This window comes from Pipistrellus kuhlii, unplaced genomic scaffold, assembly GCF_014108245.1.
Source record: "Pipistrellus kuhlii isolate mPipKuh1 unplaced genomic scaffold, mPipKuh1.p scaffold_m20_p_6, whole genome shotgun sequence".
In the NCBI taxonomy this organism is placed as follows: Eukaryota; Metazoa; Chordata; class Mammalia; order Chiroptera; family Vespertilionidae; genus Pipistrellus; species Pipistrellus kuhlii.
The window spans coordinates 22,130,627-22,151,434 of record NW_023425562.1 but is presented as its reverse complement, the minus strand read 5'-3'; the positions used below and the strand labels follow the sequence as shown (position 1 = coordinate 22,151,434).

Sequence of the window (20,808 nt, the reverse complement as noted above, 5' to 3'; positions counted from 1 at the left end):
GGAGAGGCAGTTGGGGGTCTCGTAGTGAAGCCTGGCAAGGAGCGGATGGTGGGTGGAAGGGAAGGAACAAACGTGCCTTTGGCATTGACTTTCTGGCTCGCCCTGGGCTCACTAAAGGCCCACGAGGCAGCTCCTTTAATCACACACATTTTGCTACACGAGGGAACTGACTGACCCGTGGGGTGACTTGCCCAGAACCGTGCAGGAAGAGAGGGCCAATTGGAATCTGTACCAAGATCCCAGCGAAGCAGGGGTTGCTGGTGCGGGTGCCAGCGGGCCGGCCCCTGCACTTCCCTCCCTCCGCCCAGCGTGGGTCCCCCACTTGCCCTGACAGAGGCCGGGCTTGTCACGGGGCTCTTTACAGCTCTCTCCACTGTCCGGGCTGCCAGCGGCCCGCCCCATCCCCTCCCAGCCCATGAGGGAGGCGGAGGGAGCGGGAAGAGGAGGGGGGTCGAGGAGGCCGGGCTTTATAAAGGCGCCGGGGACCCGCGGCCCGCCAGACCCCGCATCCCGGACCCGCCGCTCGGACCCCGCCGCCCGGACCTCCAGCGCCGCCGCCGCCCCCGTGACTGCGCCGACCCTCCCTTCCCAGCTCCACGGCAGTGAGTTGGGGTGCGTCCCCATCCTCCCCCAGACCTTCGCCGAGCAGCGCGTCTACGGAGCCCAGGGTGGGGAGGAGACCCCATGAAGGAGGGCGCTGAGATGGGGGGCACCAGGCAGATTGCGGATGGTGGGGATTTAGGACCCAGGGGAGCTGGCAGACCCTTCCGCCCCGCGCCCCTGGCCCCCCCAGGCTCCGGGCCTTGGAGACCGCAAGCTGCCCCCCAAGAATGCGCGTGCAGCCGTTCCCATGGTAGCGTGCTGGCCGGGCCCGCCCTCCGCTAAAGAAAAGGAGAGGTTGTTGGGGAGACGCCGGACTGTTCCCCGGAAGGTCCAAATTCGTCTCGGGACGGTTGCACTTGGGAGCCAAGGATGCCCCCTCTCCCTCCCCGGTGCCCCACATTCCCTGGAAGCCGGAGCGCCAGCCGCTACGCCTCTCCGAGCCTCACTTTCTGCATCTGTCCAATGGAGGCACCGTTACTGGTCCAGGTTTCCCGAAGAGCTATCTCGAGGGTGACGATCCGGACCAGCCCCGCCTTCTGGTTGGACATCCGAGGGGAGTTTAGTGACCCGGTGACTCCCGTGACCCCACCTCGCCCCCAGGCCCGCTCGCCATGGCCCACCTCGCAGCCCTCCTCCTAGCCCTGCTGGCGGGAGCTCAGGCCGAGATCCCCGGCTGCAAGATCCGCATCACCTCCAAGGCGCTGGAGCTGGGTAAGGCGTGGGGGCGGGCGGGGCGGGTGGGTGTGGGGTCACCCTGAGGGTGGGCGCGGGAGCTGAGGTCTCGCTTCGGCCTCAGTGAAGCAGGAGGGGCTGCGCTTTCTGGAGCAAGAGCTGGAGACTATCACCATCCCGGACCTGGGAGGCCGCGAGGGCCGCTTCTACTACAACATCTCCGAGTGAGCAGGGGCCCCGGGGCGGGGCTTCCACCTGGGGGCGGGGCCAAGTGGATGAGGCGGTGCCTAATAGGATGGGGCCAGCCGGTGAAGGTGAAGCCTGCCACCATTGGTGGGATCTAGCGGATGGGCGTGGCCTAGGAGATGTAGGCGGGACTGAGAACAGCAAGGTGAAACGGAGACTTGGTCACAGAGCACCAGAGGAGAGGAGTCTAGAAACTCGCCAGTGGACGAGAGTGGGGTCTAGGGCACCGGGTGGAGCTAATGGGAGAGGTCCCGAGAGCAGAGGAAGGCCTGTAGTTTAGGGTGATGGCGACAGGTGGCTCGGATCTTAGATGATGGAGACAAAAATCCAGGGTGTGGGAGGGAAGGGAGTGCAAGCAACAAGGCTTCCAAGAGAAGAGATGAAGCTTACTTTTGACACCTGAGTCAGGAGAAGCCCATCTTTGAAAGCTATCCTAGCCCAAGTTGAGCCACCCAAGTCCAGGGCGGGCACTTGAGGGGCAATGGGATGACCCATTCCACGCCTCCGTTTCCCCAGGCCTGGACTGGAAGCGGAGGGGCTGAATTCCCCGTGGTTGGGCGGGATCCCCTCTTGGCCTTGAATGTGACCCTGAGGCCTCCTGCAGGGTGACGGTCACGGAGCTGCAGCTGACATCCTCTGAGCTCCACTTCCAGCCAGAGCAGGAGCTGGTGCTACAAACCAGCAACTCCTCCCTGGGGCTGCGCTTTCGGAGGCAGTTTCTCTACTGGTTCATGTGAGGACCTGGCGCCCTCAGGGGAGTGGCACGTGGATCAGGAGGGCTGGGGGTGTGAGGTTGTGGGCAATCCCTTAGCCTTTCTGAGTCTCCATTTCTTTATCTGTACAATAGGGAGTCATATCCCTTTCCTAGGGATTGATTAGGTTTGGCAGAATGTCTGGTAAACTGTGCAAAAGTGAAGCCTTATTAAGAGGTATCAGGATGTAGGGGGGTGTGGGAGCAGGCAGTGAAGGCTTTGTTGACTCCAAGATTGGGGGAACATTAACCATGTCCCCCCTCCCGGCAGCTACGATGGGGGCTATATCAATGCCTCTGCCCAGGGCATATCCATCCGCACAGCTCTGCAGCTCTCCCGAGACGCCACTGGCCGAATCAAAGTGGCCAACGTCTCCTGCCAGGCCTCTGTCTCCAAGTTGTATGCAGCCTTCGGGGGGACTTTCAGGTAAGCCCACTCCCAACCCCAGTGCACTCATTTCGGGCCCCACGGCCCATCCACCTGGTGCAATGCAAAGTGCATAGGCTTGGGAGTCAGACCAACTGGGTCCAAATCTCAGCACCATCATGCCCTGGCTGTGTGACCTTGGCAAGTCCCTAAAGCGTGGTGCCTCAGTTTCCTCATTGGTAACATGAGGATGATAATCGAACCTATTTTATAAGATGTTGTGAGGCATGTTTGTGTTAATATGTGTAAAACTATTTAGAACAGCACCTGGCATCCTAATATACACTGAGTGGCCAAGTTACTATGATCTCTGAACGCACAATAATCTGGCCACTCAGTGTATAAAGAGCCAGGGTCCATAACATCCAAAATGGCTGAACGGACAACTGATCATCAGGCTGCGTACACGCAGCAGGCTCGGGTGGGTGGGGACTGGCAAGCAGGCTGAAATGCTGACCTCTCGGTCCCTCCTGGGTTGTGGGCACCGTGGCGACCCAGTACTGACTGCCGCTGCCAAGTTGGGTGTGATGTGATTGGTTGGGGGGCCCCACCATCACCCCATGATTGTCCACAGAGGGAAGCCTAGGCCACTGGCTGGGGAGCTCCATGATCACCCAAAAGAGGGAGGCCCAGGCAATCTGGCCAGTGGCAGTAGGCAGGGCCTCCCTCTGTGGGGCTGTTAATCGCACGAATTTCATGCACCGCTCTCTAGTCTATATATATAAAAGCCTAATGTGCTAAGTGTCCCCTCAGGAGTTTGATTGCTCACTATGACATGCACTGACCACCAGAGGGCAGTGTGGAACGAAGGCAGGACCTGGCCAGCAGCCAGCAGCCACTAGGAACCTTCCCATGCACGAATTTCATGCACTGGGCCTCTAGTATAATAATAAGTGGCTAGCCACTTAATGGTGAGGATAAGTGTCACAATTGGACATGAATTGGGTTCTCAGTATTTGTTGGCTCTTACTAGTTATAACAAAAATAGGTTTGGGGCTGAGAAGGGGACTTTTTGCTGGTTCTGGAAAAGGGTCTGGAAGAGGGAATGGAAGATTTGTCATCTGGTATAAGTACACTGTCTATTTTTCACTTGTTCAGCAAGGTGTATGCCAGTCCCCAAGGCTTCAGAAAAGAGGTCGGAGGCTAGTTGGAGGGGAAAAACACATTTGTCATTGGGGCCTTGAGAGGGACTACGTGCTCTTGGGGCTCAGAGGGCAGTCTGGGGAGACTGCCTAAAATAGGAAGCATCTGAGCCCAGACTGGGAAATATGGAATGGGGGCATGGAGGGAGGGAGGGCGTGGGTAACCACACGGAGGTGGAGATGCAGAGTTTGAGGAACTGGCTGGCTTCACTTGGCCGGTGGGAGGCTGGTGTAGGAGAGGTCATGAGAATAAGAATGAGGGGATTGGGGCACAAGTCACGGAAAACCTCTATTGAAGTGCTTGTAATTCAGGTCAAAGTTGATGTGTCCAACTCCCTGCCTCCATCTCCCTGACCAGTGACTTCTCCTGGACCTAGATTGGGACAGGGGCAAGACTGGACTCACCTCACCACTCTACTCTCTCCTCACAGGATGGTGTATGAAGTTCTCTCCTCCTTCATCACCTCAGGGATGCACTTCCTCCTCAACCAGCAGGTGTGGGCAGTGGCAGGTCTGGGGAACGGTGGGGGTGACCTTTCTTTCAAAGACCCTGACTCTGGTGCCCACCTCTCAGATCTGCCCAGTGATCTACCATGCAGGGACGGTGCTGCTCAACTCCCTTCTGGACACTGTGCCTGGTGAGCTGGTGCTGGCAGGAGAGGGGGCCAGAGGGCTCTGGGTCAGGCCTGGGGCTGGAGTGGGGGTGAGGAGGAGGCTGGGTCCTCAGCTGGCTTTCAGTACTTCAGAGGACATGGAGCCCCAGCTGGGGCGGTACGTGGCCTCTGCTGACTCACTGCATGACCCAAGGTTAAGTATGCACGTTTCTCCGGGCCTCGGTTTCCTCATTTTGCTGGTGAGGCCTCCCCCTGGGGCTGCTGTGAGGATTAACTGAGGGGCTGTTTGTCAAGGTCCTCGGTATATGCTTGCTGATCGCTGGGATCTTACTTGTGTTCATCACCTGGCACTTAATAGATGCTTAGTTAACGTGAATTCTCTTTTCCAAAGCTGTGACCAGTCAGCTGTGGGGATGGTCAGCAAAGCAGCAGGGGAAACCATGAGGGAAAGGAATCCCTTGCCATCTTGTTTAGAGATTTGATGAAACCCCTGTAGTTGTAGTACTAGTAAAAATAGTAACAGCTGCCATTATTGAGCACTTATGCACATCGGGCACTAAGTGCTTTCCACACAAAACTAGTTTGATCCTCGTAACAACCCTGCGAGGGAAGTATTTTATGGATGAGAAACTGAGGCGCAGACAGCTTAAGCACCTTGCCTCACGCAGCTTGGAGTAACTTGAGCTCTTCCCCACAGTACGAAGCTCTGTGGACCATCTCGTTGGCATTGACTACTCCCTCCTGAAGGACCCTGTGGTCTCCACCAGCAGCATGGACATGGACTTCCGGGTGAGCTGCCCGGCTGGTGCGTCTGTCACCAATTCCCTTCTTCTCCCCAAGGTTGCTAGTTTCATCTTCCTAAAGCACAGCTCTGATTCCATTGCTGGGAATGCTGCTGCTCCCACTGCCTATGGCATTAGCTCCATCTCCCGGGTGTAGCATTGGGGCCTTGTTACTCTTGTCTGTCCTCCTCCCACTTTCTAACTTCACCCTGTTCCTCTTTCTCAAATATATCCCTCGATTCCTACCTCAGGGCCTTTGCTCAAGCGCTGATTTTCCCCAAGTCCCCTGAAGGAGTTGAGCATAAAACTCTGTGCACATAATCTCATTTCACCCTCATAATCCCGAGTCAAGTACCCCTGTAGAAATGTGGAGACTTGCTCAGAGGTGATGTCATAGCACCTTTGCTCCTAGTGGGGGCAGCAGTTTCAGAGCACAGACTCCAGAGCTGGAATGCCTGAAGCTCAGATACTAGCTCTGCAACTTACTAGCTGTGTGACCCCAAGCAAGTGGCTTTACCACAACCCTGGGCATGTGCCCTGACTGGGTATCAAACCCTGTCTTCTTGGTTCATAGGTCGACACTCAACCACTGAGCAACGCCAACCAGGCTGTTTAGATTGATTTTTAGAGAAAAAGGGATAAAGTGATAGAAACATGGATGAGGAACATTGATTGGCATGTCTTCTACCGGGACCAAGCCTGCAACCCGGGCATGTGCCCTGAGTGGGAATCGAACCATGACCTCCTGGTTCATGGGTCAATGCATAACCGCTGAGCCACTCTGGCCAGGCCCATTGCCTTTTAAGAAATGTCCTTATGGGTCCCCCAAGGACAACGTGGTCCAACTCCCCACCACTCCTCCCAGTGCCTAGCACTAGGCCTGGAGACATCGTGTGCGGGACCCATTTGCCTTGGTCCTGACCCTGACCCCCCTCCAGGGCGCCTTCTATCCCCTGGCCCAGGGGAACTGCAGCCTGCCTAACCAGGCAGTGGAGCCCCAGCTGCAGGACGAGGAGCGGATGGTGTACGTGGCCTTCTCTGAATTTTTCTTTGACTCGGCTTTGGACAGCTACTTCCAGGCGGGGGCCCTGCAGCTGTCGCTGGTGGGGGACAAGGTATGCCAGGGCCCGTGTGTGGGATGAGCAAGAGGTGATGGTGATAGAGCTCCTGATGACCCTGCCTCACCCCAATTCCCCTGACCAGGTGCCCAAGGACCTGGACATGCTGCTGAGGGCCTCCTACTTCGGGAGCATTGTCCTGCAGGTGAGTGCTGGGGGGACGGAGGGAGGTGGCCAGGGTGGGTGGGCACACCACCTGCAGGGGACCAGTGAGGTGTGCAGGTGGATGCCCCCAGTGGCAGCCATAGAGGAGACAGAAGTCCTGGCCTCTCACCAAGTCTCCTCACCTGGCTGGGCCTGAGGCTAAGTCTGTTCAGGTGGCTCACTAGTTCCTGCTCCGTCTGTCCTTCATGAAGTCGTGATGAGAACACAAGCTCTGCAAGGAAGTGTAGGGGCTTTGATGACTGATGTTATTCTTTTTGCTTTTTTTCCTTTGCTTAAAGGGGATATCCTCACCAGAGAACTTTTTTTTTTCATTGACTTTTTTTAGAGAGGGAAAGTAGGGGGAGAGAAACATGGACTCCAACGTGAGAGAGACACATTGGTTGCCTCCTGCACATGCCCCAACGGGCCAGGGACGACCTGCAACCAAGGAACCCGAGGTACGTGCCCTTGGCTGGGGATCGAACCCACAACCCTTTCATCTGTAGGTTGATGCTGTAACCGCTGAGCCAAACTAGCCAGGGCAGGGAGTTTAAAATTTAACACAGAGTATTTCGGTGTCCTTGGTTCAGTTTTGTAAATGATGGAGCCGATATATAAACCTGGATTATGAATCGGTGATTCCTGGTCCTATTGGCATTCACTACACGTACAACCTCGTAGTGCTGTCATGAGGATTAAATGACTTAATATCCACAAAGCAAGTGTACTAGCACCTGGAACAGAGTAAGTGCTCGCTGAACACTAGCTGCTTTTTTTTTTTTTTTAATTTATTGATTTTTTACAGAGAGGAAGAGAGAGGGATAGAGAGTTAGAAACATTGCCAAAGCCGGTTTGGCTCAGTGGTAGAGCGTCGGTCTGCGGACTGAAAGGTCCCAGGTTCGATTCCGGTCGAGGGCATGTACATTGGTTGCGGGTGCATCCCTGGTAGGGGGTGTGCAAGAGGCAGCTGGTCGATGTTTCTCTCTCATCGACGTTTCTAGCTCTTTATCTCTCCTTTTCTCTCTGTTAAAAATCAATAAAATATATTTAAAAAAAAAGAGAGAGAGAGAGAAACATTGATGAGAGAGAATCATCGATCAGCTGCCTCTTGCAAACCCCCCACTGGGGATGTGCCCGCAACCAAGGTACATGCCCTTGACCGGAATCAAACCCGGGACCTTTCAGTCCGCGGGCCGACGCTCTATCCATTGAGCCAAACCAGTTCCCACTAGCTGCTGTTGTTATTGCTATCACCACATCATCAAATGTTCGGCCAAGCGCCGTTCAGAGCATGGACTTTATTGCCGGACTGCCCGGGTTTGCATCCCAGTTATGAGTAACTACATAACCTCTAACAAGTTACTTAACCTCTGTGGGCCCTAACTTCCCCACCTCCAAAAAGAATGCCTGCCTCACGTGGTTGTGGTGAGGGTGAATGAAATGTCTGGTTAAGAGTAAGCACTTGATCCGTGTGGAAACCCAGCAGCTCTCCACACTGCCCCCTACAAGCAACAGCACAGCAGTTTGAGAAAGGAGCCAGGGCAGGGGACTGGGAGTGGAAAGCAGACTGTCTCCGAGGAGTGTGGATGGGCGATGGGTCATGAACACTGAGAACTGAGAGCGGAGAGGGAAGGAAGGGACCTCCTTAGAATAAGACATTGGTGAGGCACAGAGGCTGGACACAAACCTGCAGGCTGGGAAGCTTCACCTTTTCCGTATTTGTCCTCGGGGCTCTCAGAGGGCAGACCTCGAGCCCCCCTCCTCCGGGGCTCACCTGGGAACAGACCCGGGGTTGACCCGGCCTCCCTGCTCCGCCCGCAGACCCCTGCAGTGCTGGACTCCCCGCTGAAGCTGGAGCTGCGTGTGCTGGCACCACCGCACTGCACCATCAAGCCCTCGGGCACCACCATCTCTGTCACGGCCAGTGTCTCCATCACCCTGGTCCCACCCAACCAGCCGGAGGTCCAGCTGTCCAGCATGATCATGGTGGGGCACCGGAGTGAGGGCTGTGAGGGCTGGAGAGAGCGGGCTGGGGACCTGCCTGGTCAGTAACACCGGCCCCTCCGCACGTTCCCGCAGGACGCCCGCCTCAGCGCCAAGATGGCCCTCCGGGGAAACGCGCTGCGCGTGCACCTGGACCTGCGCAAGTATGAGAGGCGGCTGGGAACCCCCGAGCCCTTAGCCTCTGGGCCTCAGTGTCTTCGGGACAATCACCCGTGCCTACAGAACGGGCGCTAAAGTTCCATCTTTCCAACGAGCCACCGAGGAGCTGTGGTCTCTTCACAGAGTGCTCGCTGAGCGAGGACCAAACCCGAAGTGACATGCTCAGTCACACCGAGCGCCTCAGAACATGGGTTTTGGCAGGAACCCAGCACAACTTAGCTTTGTAATTTTTTAAAAAATTTATTGATTTTGGATAGGGGAGAGAAACGCTGATAATATATATATATATATATATATATATATATATATATATATATATATATATATAATTGATTTTTTACAGAAAGGAAGGATAGAGAGTTAGAAACATTGATGAGAGAGTCAATCAGCTGCCTCTTGCACGCCCCCCACAGGGGATGTGCCCGCAACCAAGGTACATGCCCTTGATCAGAATTAAACCTGGGACCCTTCAGTCCGCAGGCTGACGCTCTATCCAGTGAGCCAAACTGGTTTCGGCGAGAAACACTGATTTATTATTCCACTCATTGATGCATTCATTCCTTACCTCTGGTGTGTGCCCTGACGTCGTAGAACCCGGCATCTTTGGCACATTGGGATGATGCTCTAACTGAACTACCTGGCCAGGATTTTAACTTCTTAAACACATTTAGTGTCTGGCAGGGAGTAAGCTCTGTACTTTTTATTTATTTATTATTTTATTCTATTGATTTGAGAGAGGAAAGGAGAGGGAGATTAAAAATATCAATGAGAACATCATTGATCAGCTGCCTCCTGAATACCCCCTATTAAAGACCGAGCTGGCAACCTGGGCATTTACCCTTGAACCCGAGACCCTTCAGTCTGCAGGCTGACGCTCTATCCACTGAGCCAAACCAGGTAGGGCTGGACTGTACGTCTTGTTAAAGATAAGCGGCACATGCCCTCACAGTGCTGCTCAGTGGCTAAAGTGTCGGACCATGCATGGGAAGGTTTCAGGTTTGATCCCTGGCCCCCGTTGGGGCACATGCAGGAAGCAACCAATCAATGCTCTCTCTCTCCCTCTCCCTCTAAAAAAATAAATAAATAAAATCCATGGAAAAACATCCACTAGCGAGGATTAACAATAATAATAACAAATAAAACAAGCTATCCGCGGAAGTCTGGCACGTAGGAAGTGCTTGACAAATAAGCAGCAGCCAATGTGGGGAAAAAGAGACCTAGAAGGAGAAGTGGCTCACCAAGAAGACACATCTGGATGTCCTATGACCATCACCTATGAGCCAGGTCATGTTTCATTCCCGGTCTGGGCACATGTCCAGGTTGCAGGCTCAGTTCCCAGTAGGGGGCATGCAGAAGGCAGCTGATGGATGATTCTCTGCCATCATTGATATTTCTAGCTCTCTCTCCTCCCTTCACTCTTGGAAGTCAATAGAAATATATTAAAAAAAAATAATGCACACCTGGAGTGGTAGGACCCCCTGGGAAGGTGCAGAGGTGGGACACCTAAGACTGAAACTCGGGCTTCTGCTGGCCTGGGAGGCCTAGTGGAGGGGAGGTACACCACCAGGCATTTCTCTCTCCCACAGGTTCCGAATCTACTCCAACCAGTCTGCGCTGGAGTCGCTGGCAGTGAGTTGGGAATGGTGGGTGGGCCGAGGCTGGGGTCAGGGTGAGCGGCTAAGGTAAGCCCAGCCGCTCCTCCCACCCTGACTCCTCCCCACCTCCCTCCCAGCTGATCCCGCTGCAGGCCCCCCTGAAGACCATGCTGCAGTTTGGGGTGATGCCCCTGCTCAATGGTAGGGTTCGGGGTATGAGGTGGGAGGGCAGGCAAGGGACCTGGGTGGGCCCAGACTGAGCCAGCTGTTCCCACCCACAGAACGGCTCCGACGTGGGGTGCAGATCCCACTGCCCGAGGGGATGGACTTTGTGCGAGAGGTGGTGACGAACCACGCGGTGAGTGGGGCGCGATGGAGAAGGCGGGCAGAGCCTTCCCTTCCTCAGCAGCTCCTCCCTCATCAATGGCTCCCTCCCGTTTTGTTTTTTCTTTTGTTTTTCATTTCTTTATTGATTAAGGTATCACATATTTGTCCTCATCCCCTCAACCCCCTATTGTCCTTGACCACTGGTTAGGCTCATGTATGCAGTAAGTCCTTTGGTTGATCTCTCCCTTTTATCCCCACCCTCCCACTTTAATCTTACATCAGGCCCCTCTAGCCCTTTGTACAGGCTGGGCCCTCACCTTGGAATGATTCCAGCTCCCATGCCTGTTCATCTTTCAGGTCTTAGCAAAGAGGTCACCTCCTCCGGGAAGCCCTCCTGGAGCCCCACGGGCTGTATTCCTGCAGCCTCTATTTCAGCACCCTTCACAGCAAGTTATAACTGCTTTGCTGTTCCATCTGTCCCACTAGTTTGAGAAGCCCCCAGGCCAAGGCTCTCTCTGTCTCTCTAAACTCTGGCCTCAGTACTGGAATGAATGGACTTCCTCCCCTGCCCCGCTGCACAGGGCTTCCTCACCATCGGGGCTGACCTGCACTTTGCCGAAGGGCTGCGAGAGGTGATTGAGAAGAACCGGCGGCCTGCGAACACCGTGGACTCCGGGGCACCCAGTGCCCCCCCACCCTCCACAGCAGCTGCCTGAGCCCCAGCCCCGCCCCTGGCAGTTGCATTCAGGACCAATGCCTCTTATCCCCTCCTCCGCCCCCCACAGCTCGCAGTACCTCTTTAACCCCCAGTGCCACGGAGAAGAGGAGGTTGTAAGTGGTACCAAATTTAATTTCGTAATCGCACTCAGTCCATCAATCACAGTCCGTCCCTCCTCCCGGCGGGCTGTGCGAGCTCCGTTGTGTTCCTGGGCGGCATCAGTGCATGAAGGGCATTGTGTAAGCAGGGAGGGCTCAGGCCCTGCCCGACAGGAATAAAGTGCTCAGTCCCTCACTGCCCTGCAGGGGAATCTGCATTAAGGAGGCCCTCCCTTCTAGCGGGAGAGGCAGGAGGAGCTGCCCCCGTGGTCATCAGTATGGCTGCTTGTTCAGGAAGCGGGAGAACATGGTGAAGGCAGCCAGGGGCTTGTCGGTGGGGACCATGTGTCCAGCGCCCTGAGAAGCAAAGCTTTGTAAGATTCCCTCCCTGCCCCTGGGGGCTTCCTTCATCCCATTGGATCCCCCCAGCCAATGACGTTCCTCCTCCACCCACCGGCCCCAAACCTTCCAATCTTCATCCCCTACTCTCCCTCCCTTGGGGGGCCAGATGGAACCCAGCATAAAGGGAAATGGGAAGGAAAGACCAGGTGGGTCCTGCCCCATCCCTCTCACTCCAGCCAGCCCGCCCTCGCCAGGCCCAGGCCCCACCTTGATGGTGAGAAAGGCGATGTGGGAGAACTCCTTGACGAAGCCGGCGATCTGCTCCCCGCTGTCCCCATAGTTCACTAACCAGGGCCGGCGCTGAACCTCCACCTGCGCCACCAGGAACCATTAGCAGCCGGCAGCCACCCGCCAGCCCTGCTCACAGACGCGGGGCCTCGAGGCCTCCAGGGCGGGAACTCCAGGTTTGCTCCATCGGCCAGGCTGCTCCCCCCGCCCCTGCACCAGCCTCCCCGGGCCACCGTCCCTGCCTGACCTTCTGGTTGAGGGAATCCACAAACCACTCATCCCCCAAGAAGTTGCAGGCCATGTCCACATCTCCGTTGTAGAGCAGGATCCGGTATTTCTGGAGTGGAGCAGGGGAAAGTGGGAGGTCTGGGACAAGCCCAGGTCTCCGCCCTTATCCGGTTCAAGCCCTACCTCCCCCTCAGGGAATTCAAGGGGCCCAGCTAAACAGGGTGGACCTGGACGTGCTTGTGCTTTCTGACTGCTTTCCTACACGTCCAGTGCTCTATGAAATGCTTTCCCTATGAAGGCGGGTGCCATGATTAATCCCATTTTACAGCTGGGGAAACCGAGCCTCAAGATATGTGAGAAAGCTGTGTAGGGTCACATGGCTAGTAAAGAAACTCGCACCCAGGCAATCTGACCCTCAGCCCACGCTCTAACCACTGTGCATACAGACCTGGTCCTAACCTGGCTCTGCTAGTGTCTCCTAGGTGACCTTGGACAAGACCTCTCCCATCCTGGACCTCCATTTGCCTATCTGTAACACCATCTGACTAGCTCTTCTCACCCTAAAGGCTTCTTGGTCAATGCAGACCCCTCAACCTCCTACACCAGAGCAGCATGGGGTGGGCCAAAGCCAGATTCAAATCCTGACCCGCCCAACTACAGGACCTAGGGCAAGTGCTTCACTTCTTGGAGTTTTAGCTTCCAGTTTCCTCTGCCTTACCACCCTGCTCCAGGCCCTGAGGCTGCTGGTGTACCCAGCTGTGCTGCCCCTACTCACCTGTGGGGCAAGCAGCTTCAGGTACTGGGAATTCATGCTTTGGTAGAGGCGGCGGTACTGTATATTCACAAGGAAGCTGCAGGCGCACGGGCCCGGGAAGACCAGGCAGGGAAAGAATGAGTCAACAGATCAGACCTCTCATAACCCCAGGCTCTAGCCTAGGAGGCAGACAGCTGGGACTCATCCTCCTCGGCATGCTGCTTCTCTAAGTGGGGGCTGGACCTCAGAGGTCTTCAACCCACTCTCATTTAGAAGTGCACAGGGACACTTTGGTTGTTTCAAGGACTGGATGCAACTGGCACGTAGAGCATAGAGGCTCGTAGGTGTGAGAACCACAGCACAGAACAGTAGGGCAAGTGGTCCCTGCTTGCCTCTCATCACCTTTTTCCTCTGGTCAACAGAGAGCTGAGCTGCTGGGATGGCACTGGAGTGGAGGTGAGGGAGGGGGTTGGGAGCGTGTCTACTATTTTAACAAACACCTGGCCAAATAAGAATGAACTGGCTGAAAACCAACGTAGGGTTTAAACACCCTGGAAAACAACTCACTGCTGCCCCGAGTGCCAAAAGATTCCGGGGGGCTTTTCTGATGCCCACAAGCCCCACCAGGCCGTCAACCCCCAGCCACTGGCAGCCACAGAACCTCACTTGCACATGTCCCAGCCAGGCAGCTGCTCGGGGATGTGGAGGGCCTTCCGCACGAAAGGGTTGTTGAGGTAGGTGGAGGTGGCTGTGGTGTTGGTGCAGGGGGGGTCCAGGTGCACCCTATCCCCAGAACGCAGCAGTGCCTGAGGGGCACAGACAGAGTCAGGGTCTTCACCTCCCTGCCTGCCTCTCCCGACCCCCAGAAGAAGCCCAGACTCTCGCACACCTGATGCCACGTTCGCTTCATTGGCAGGCGAGTGAAGATGTTGCCAAAATCCTGGACCACGACAGTATCCTTCTCATACCTGGAAGAGAAGGGGGGGGGAGGGGATAGGTGCTTGAGCCTCAAGAGGGGGCTGCAGTTGGCCCAATGGGCACCCAAGCAGCTCTTACCTCACATGGCCTGGCACCCCCCCAGCACACGGGGCATAGAGGTTGTAGATGTTGAGACCAGAGCTGGCCACGATGCGAGACACTTCCTGGAGCTGCAACGGCACCCCGCGCCACCATGCTTTACGAAAACCTGGCTTCCCCGTGACATCATCAACTTGTCCCAAGACTTAGCGCTTTCCTACCCCACCCTGTCATTACCCTTTCTCTACTTTTTTTCACACACACACAGGGAAAATGAGGCTCAGTGGAAGGAATGAGCTAGACCTGGGTTCAAATCCTAGTGCTTCTACTTCCTAGCACTGTGACTTCAACATTCTTGGCCTCAGTTTCCTTATCTGAAAATGTGAATGATACATCTCCCTTGAAAGAGAAACTGACGATTATATGATGTGCCCTGGCACCGGGCAGGTGATAGATCAGAAAACACCTTTCTCTCCCATGGGTGAGGGGATTTACCTAGAAAAACCACAGGATGTGGTGATGGCTTGGCATCCGTATTTATGTGTCCCACAGAACCCCGATCGCTGAAGCATGCAGGACAATAATAGGGGTGGGGGCAGGGAGTCCCCCAGGAGGAGATGTGGTCCCGTTCTCAGGACTGGGGGTACCAGGATGACACGCGGTAGGGGCAGGACCTTACACTGTTCACACATTCTGGGTCTTTGTTGTCGTAGAAGTTACACTTGCTTTGAGAGCAGCAGTGGGTCTGCAGGGAAGACCAGAGCCTGGAGAGGAGATCAGAGTGAAAGTGCTTAGAGACCCACTTCCTCCTTCCAACCTCCCATGGTGGAGGAAATATATCACAGGGTGTGTATGTAGGTCCCCAACCTAGCTGCCCCTGGGCCATCCTACCAGCCCTCCTTGGTCCCCTTTAAATTCTCATCTATAGTCTTAGGCCCCTTAGCACCCTCCTAACAACCCCAGCCCCCACCTTCTGCTCACAGACCAGGGGAGGGCTCAGGATATTGTGTGCCTGGAGGACAGACCTGAGATCTTGTGACCCTGTCCCACCCAGAAGATTGCCCAGCTGCCCCCCTCCCATACCTGTTCCCCAGGAGGCCATGGTAGTAGGCAAAATAGACGAGAGAGTTGTCATTCTGCTCATAGGAGGAGAGTCCGTTGCCCACGGCCAGCCCCTGTGAAACAGGGCATCCAGTTCAGCGGGAGGCTGGGGAGGAGGAACTTCCCTTGACCCAGACCTTCAGCAATATGGAAACTGAAACCAGGGTGGCTTGTGGGGGTGTGCGGGTGGGGGAGGTCACAAAACATAGAGAACAGAGCTGGCAGCCTGACAAGTGAGTTTCCTGTCACGGGAGGCACGCGAACAGAGAGGCCAGGTCGAGGTGAGGGTGTGATGGAGTCTGGGTTGGATGGCGGAGTTGACCTGTCTGACCTCCCTGATCAGGAAGCTATGACCACTTTCTCCTCCTCCCCCTTCCGCAGCCCCACACCTGAAGGTTCATGCTGGGGTCCTGCATGACCAGCACAGCCAGGGTGGGGATGTAGATGCCGGCATAGCTCTCTCCCGTCAGGAAAAGCTCGTTGTCCTTGTACTCCGGGAAGAGGCGGAAGAAATCTTGAAGGGCCTCAAAATTACTCTGCGCGACCTGGGGATGGCAGGATGGAGGGGACCCGGAGACTGGTATCTGAGCTGGAAAGGATCTCCAGATAATGATATACCAACCCACCCTGTTTGTGCAAGAGGAAGTGGCTTCACAGTGACAGGATCACACCGGGTAGCATTTAACAGCCAAAAAAGGACTCCAGAGCCATGGTCTTTGCCTGTACCATGCCACCCTTAGAAAACCAGGGAGGCTGGGCACACGGGCAGGTGCAGGGCTCACCTCAGTGTCATTGGTCGCATAATACTTGTCCTTGGAGTAGGAGAAGCCCACCCCTGCTGGGGACTCGAGGTACAGCACGTTGGCAATCTAGAAGGGATGAGGAAACAGCTGCAGAGAGCGCCACACCCGACCAAGTGCCCAGACATCCCACAGGACCCACAGCACCGCCCCTGCCCCTACCAGGTTCCAAGAGTAGGGGTTGTACTCCAGGGTGACACCATCTGGTTGGATCTGAGGAGGAAAGATATGGCTGATTAGCCACCATGTCAAGCCGATGGTACAGATAAAGTAAGGCTCAGAAAAAGCACATTTTGGGGGGGAAAACCAAAGTCCCTTTTCTTTGGGAATGTCCCCTTCCTCTCCTATCCCTGGGTCATGGAGGAGAGGGCTGCTTTCCACTCACCAGGAAGGGGCCGTGCTCGGTGAGGAAGCCATCTAGGGAGCTGCAGCCCGGCCCTCCATTGAGCCAGAGCACCACAGGGCTGCTCTTGGGATCCTTCTGGGACTCCACAAACCTGGGAGGGAGGGGTCAGGCCTGAGTGGGTGCAGGTTTAGGGGCCTCTTCCAGACCTCCCTGCTGCTAAGGCTCCCTCAGGAATCTTCAGAACCCCCACCCCGCGTCCTCTCCCCAGGGGGGGCATCACTGTGCTCCCTCCTCCCCCCGCCCTGGGAGGGAGAGCCGCGGACCAGTAGTGGAGATGCTTGGAGCCCGAGCCTTTGAGGTAGCCCGAGTACTGGCGGAAAGATGGCTGCTTGGCCAGCCCGGGAAGACACTGGATCTCGTCTTGATCGGGGGCTGCCTCGCCTCGGGGCGACCCGAGCAGCAGCAGCAGCAGCGGGAAGAAGAGCGGCGACGGCGCGGCTCGGACCATCTGGGGAGGAAGCGGGCGCCGGCTGTTCACTGGCTGCCGGGCTGCGGGCAGCCGTCCCCGGGGAGGAGCTGGCGGCGCTCCCCAGCCCCTGCTCCCAGCCCGGCCTCCCCCGCTCGCTCCGCGCGCCGCCGGGGGGTCCGGGATCCCTCCCCGCCTTCGGCGTCCCCTCACCTCTGCTCCCCCGCGTCCTTGTTCTCCGTGAGCTGTCGGGCGGCGGGAAGTCATGTGTGCGCCGCGTCACGTGTGCTCTGGCGTCACGTGACAGCCTCCCGCGGCTCGGCAGGGAATGCCGACCCGGGAAGGGCGGGGCGGGGGCCTCCAAGGTCACATCTCTGGTGCCCGTGATCAGATGACTGGGTTTGGACTGCCAGGATCCCCCCCAGCCTTCCACGGGGCGGTTTGAGGCGGAATGGCTTAATGAAGCGGCACTAGGACCCCCCGGACAGAGGCTCCGGGGCGAGTGTAGGGGGGAATACCTTCCATTCCTCCGCGGTCACCTTCTGAGCCAGCTGCCCAAAATAGTCCCCGGCGCCCACAGGCCTGGCTCATGGCGGGGCGATGGCTGCTGTCTCCGACCCCATGGACTTGGGTGCGCCCTGGGGGCCCGCGCGCCCCGAGCCCTCTCCCACCCGCTTCCACCGGGTGCACGGCGCCAACATCCGCGTGGACCCCTCTGGGACGCGGGCCACGCGCGTGGAGAGCTTCGCTCACGGCGTGTGCTTCAGTCGCGAGCCGCTGGCCCCGGGCCAGATATTTCTGGTCGAGATCGAGGAGAAAGAGCTGGGCTGGTGCGGCCACCTGCGCCTCGGCCTGACTGCGCTGGACCCCGCCAGTCTGGCGCCCGTGCCTGAGTTCTCGCTGCCTGACCTGGTCAGCCTCGGCCACACCTGGGTCTTCGCCATCACGCGCCACCACAACCGCGTGCCCCGGGAGGGCCGCCCGGCTGCAGAGGCAGCGGTCCCCTGCCGACCCCCAGCCCTCCTGGTGGAACCGTATCTGTGCATTGAGCAGTTTCGCATTCCCCGCGACCGCTTGGTGGGCCGCAGTCGGCCCGGACTCTACAGCCACCTCCTGGACCAGCTCTATGAGCTGAACGTGCTGCCTCCGACCGCGCGCCGTAGCCGCCTGGGCGTTCTCTTCTGCCCACGCCCGGACGGCACAGCCGACATGCACATCGTCATCAATGGCGAGGACATGGGCCCCAGCGCCCGGGGGCTGCCAGCTGCCCAGCCCCTCTACGCAGTGGTGGACGTGTTTGCCTCCACTAAGAGCGTGCGCCTGGTCCAGCTTGAGTATGGCTGTAGGTATCCCACCTCCTAGATAGCGACCCCTCCTGGCCCAGTGTGGGACCTGAACTTGCTAGGCTTCCGAGCCAGCTCAAGGCCTTGGTCTGTCCAGCATTAATTTAAAAGGCGGGGAATCTGACCCCATATTATGCCACTGCTTGTGGTCTTGGATAAGTCGTTCCTTAGCTCTGGGCCTCAGTTACCGTCTTGGCTGTGACTGATTAGGATGCCTTCCAAGTTCCCTCTGGCTTTGATATTATTTTCTGTATTAATCCGAACTGATTTTAGATTCAGGGCCTTTTTGAGAGTTGTGTGCTCTTTTATTAAAATAATGTTCCTGGATTTGGGCATACCAGTTTAAAGACATCACAGACTCCAGATTGAGAGCTTCTTAATCCTGAGATTTGGTTCATTAGAGCCCCGATAAATCCTTTATTTGGACCTCTGATCACATTTTATGTATTCAGTGAACCAGAGCCCACTCTGTGCTTGAGGCTAGAGTTGCACAGCTAAATCAGAAACTATCCCTGCCCCCAGAAGCTGCTAAGTGGGGGGGGAGGGGGAGGGAGGGTACTGAGTGTTACACTAGAAATAGGGCTGCAGCATTGTGAAAGAATTGTGAAAGAGGTGCTTATCTCAAGCACAAGTACAGCCCCATGAGTCACGAGGGATCAATCGATAGAGAGTAGAAGGGAGTTGCTCAACTTAATGACAAAGGGGGTGGGGGGACAACCAAGACCTAGATCTTTAGACCTACCCTTCTGCTCAGGTTGCCTCTGACCATCTTCTTTCCACAGTGCCATCCCTGCAGACCCTGTGCCGCCTGGTGATCCAGAGGAGCGTGGTGCACCGTTTGGCCATTGATGGGCTCCACCTGCCCAAAGGACTTAAGGATTTCTGCAAGTATGAGTGAAGGCCTGCAGCTGCCCTGGAGCAGGGGCCAAGGTCGCGTCCTGGCCCCAGAGCTGTGGCTGGTCTGAATGGCCATCCTGCTGTGAGCCCGAACAAGAAATAAACACAGCCAGTGCTGATCATTAAAGGGTCTCCTGGCCCCTGCAGCCTGTGAGGAGCACTTCTTTTAGAATGACTGTGGGCTGGTTAGCACGTCAGAGCAAGAGACAGCATTTTATTTTTATTTATTTTAAAAATTCATTCAGCCCTAGCCGGTTTGGCTCAACGGATAGAGCGCTGGCCTGTGGACTGAAGAGATCCAGGTTCAATTCCAGCCAAGGGCACATGCCTGGGTTGCATGCTTGGTCCCCAGTAGGAGGCGTGCAGGAGGCAGGCAATCAGTGATTCTCTCTCATCATTGATGTTTCTATCTCTCTATCCCTCTCCCTTCCTCTCTAAAATCAATAAAAATATTTTTAAAATAAATAAACATTCATTGATTTTTCACAGGGGAAGGGGGAGAGACAGAAACATTAATTTGTTATTCCACCTATTTGTTTATCCACTGGTTGATTCCTGTGTGTGCCCCAACTAGGGACTGAACCCACAACCTTGGTGTATCAGAGTGACTTGGTGTATCAGGAATGATTCTTTTTTTAAATATATTTTATTGATTTTTTTTTTTACAGAGAGGAAGAGAGAAAGATAGAGAGCCAGAAACGTCGATGAGAGAGAAACATCGACCAGCTGCCTCTTGCACACCCCCCACCGGGGATGTGCCGCAACCAATGTACATGCCCTTGACCGGAATCAAACCCGGGACCTTTCAGTTCGCAGACTGACGCTCTACCACTGAGCCAAACCGGTTTCGGCAGGGATGATTCTTTAACCACCTGAGCTACCTGAACAGGGGAAGAGAAAACATATTTTATTTTAAAAATTCATTAAATTTTTAAAGAGACACACTTCAATAGGTTGCCTCCCGCGTGCACCCTGACCAAGGATTGAACCCGCAACCCAGGTATGTGGTCTGATTGGGAATCAAACCTGCCACCTTTTAGTGTACAGGATGATGCTCCAACCCACTGAGCCACATTGGCCAGAGCAAGAGAGAGCACTTTAGACATCATCTAGACCAGTGGTTCCTAGCCTGGCTACTCATCAGTGTATAGACTCCATCTCTAGAGATTCCTAGATTTGCTGGAGGTTTGGGCCTAGAGATAATTTCTGTAAAAGCTTCCCCTTGAGATTCTAATGTACAGCCAGAGTGGAGAAGAACAGAGGTCTCAACTTTGGCACATATAACCACTTGAGGAATTTTGAAAAAGACGAATAACTGGGTCTGAGCCCTAGAATTCTGCCTTAAATGGGCTGGGATGAGAGTGGGCATCAGGATTTCTAAAAGTTCCCAAGGGAAACTAATGTGCAACCCTAGACCAACTATTTCATCTTGTTGGTGGGAATCTGAAGGCCAGAGGTCAGTCAGGAAATGAATCGATGCAGAGAATTCCTTCTCTCACGCTACAGCCACAAAGCACCAGACTCCATTATTTGTATTCCTGATCATTCGCTTCCATACAAATGGTCTCATTTAGTTCTCACAACTTCTGGTGAGGTAGTGGGCAGTCATTACCCCCGCTGTACAGATGAGGATCCCAAGGAACAAAACTGTCCGGGAGACTCGCCCAAGGTAAAGGCAAGCACCTAGAATGCCCAGACCCTGGTTAGTGCTCCTTTAACCATTGTCTTATAGAGGTTCTAGAATGAACAGGCAGTGTTGTGAGGTAGGTTCCAGGTACAGAAGGGAGAGACTATGAGGTGACATTCTAGAAGGGTGGGGAGGGCAG

At 55.6% G+C, this 20,808-nt stretch overlaps 3 protein-coding genes across 6 annotated transcripts; 2 read left to right on the top strand and 1 right to left on the bottom strand.

Moving 5' to 3' along the window:
- Window positions 1–510: 510 nt before the first annotated feature.
- LOC118707532 (phospholipid transfer protein) lies at window positions 511–11,482 on the top strand. Of its 4 annotated transcripts, none has more exons than XM_036417940.2 (17): window positions 511–612; window positions 1,090–1,314; window positions 1,400–1,499; window positions 2,126–2,254; window positions 2,544–2,699; window positions 4,273–4,336; window positions 4,416–4,479; window positions 5,153–5,244; window positions 6,176–6,352; window positions 6,441–6,500; window positions 7,219–7,221; window positions 8,321–8,485; window positions 8,579–8,646; window positions 10,249–10,291; window positions 10,395–10,458; window positions 10,539–10,615; window positions 11,166–11,482. In XM_036417940.2, exons 2-17 carry the CDS (start codon window positions 1,215–1,217, stop codon window positions 11,298–11,300), a joined length of 1,497 nt encoding a protein of 498 aa, XP_036273833.1. In that variant the 5' UTR covers window positions 511–612; window positions 1,090–1,214; the 3' UTR covers window positions 11,301–11,482. The 4 variants fall into 4 exon arrangements, with proteins under 4 accessions (XP_036273833.1, XP_036273832.1, XP_036273834.1 ...); XM_036417939.2 differs by having other exon boundaries at window positions 544–602; XM_036417941.2 differs by lacking the exon at window positions 511–612 and having other exon boundaries at window positions 1,075–1,314.
- Window positions 11,417–17,098, bottom strand: CTSA (cathepsin A). Its single transcript, XM_036417943.1, has 15 exons — window positions 16,956–17,098; window positions 16,600–16,784; window positions 16,316–16,427; window positions 16,093–16,143; window positions 15,913–15,999; window positions 15,520–15,675; window positions 15,113–15,204; window positions 14,709–14,793; window positions 14,069–14,160; window positions 13,902–13,980; window positions 13,679–13,818; window positions 13,034–13,109; window positions 12,278–12,367; window positions 12,010–12,114; window positions 11,417–11,757 (listed from the first exon to the last, which is right to left on the bottom strand). Exons 1-15 carry the CDS (start codon window positions 17,007–17,009, stop codon window positions 11,674–11,676), a joined length of 1,488 nt encoding a protein of 495 aa, XP_036273836.1. The 5' UTR covers window positions 17,010–17,098; the 3' UTR covers window positions 11,417–11,673.
- Window positions 17,024–19,101, top strand: NEURL2 (neuralized E3 ubiquitin protein ligase 2). The gene is made up of 2 exons (XM_036417945.2): window positions 17,024–18,084; window positions 18,868–19,101. Exons 1-2 carry the CDS (start codon window positions 17,343–17,345, stop codon window positions 18,981–18,983), a joined length of 858 nt encoding a protein of 285 aa, XP_036273838.1. The 5' UTR covers window positions 17,024–17,342; the 3' UTR covers window positions 18,984–19,101.
- Window positions 19,102–20,808: the final 1,707 nt, after the last annotated feature.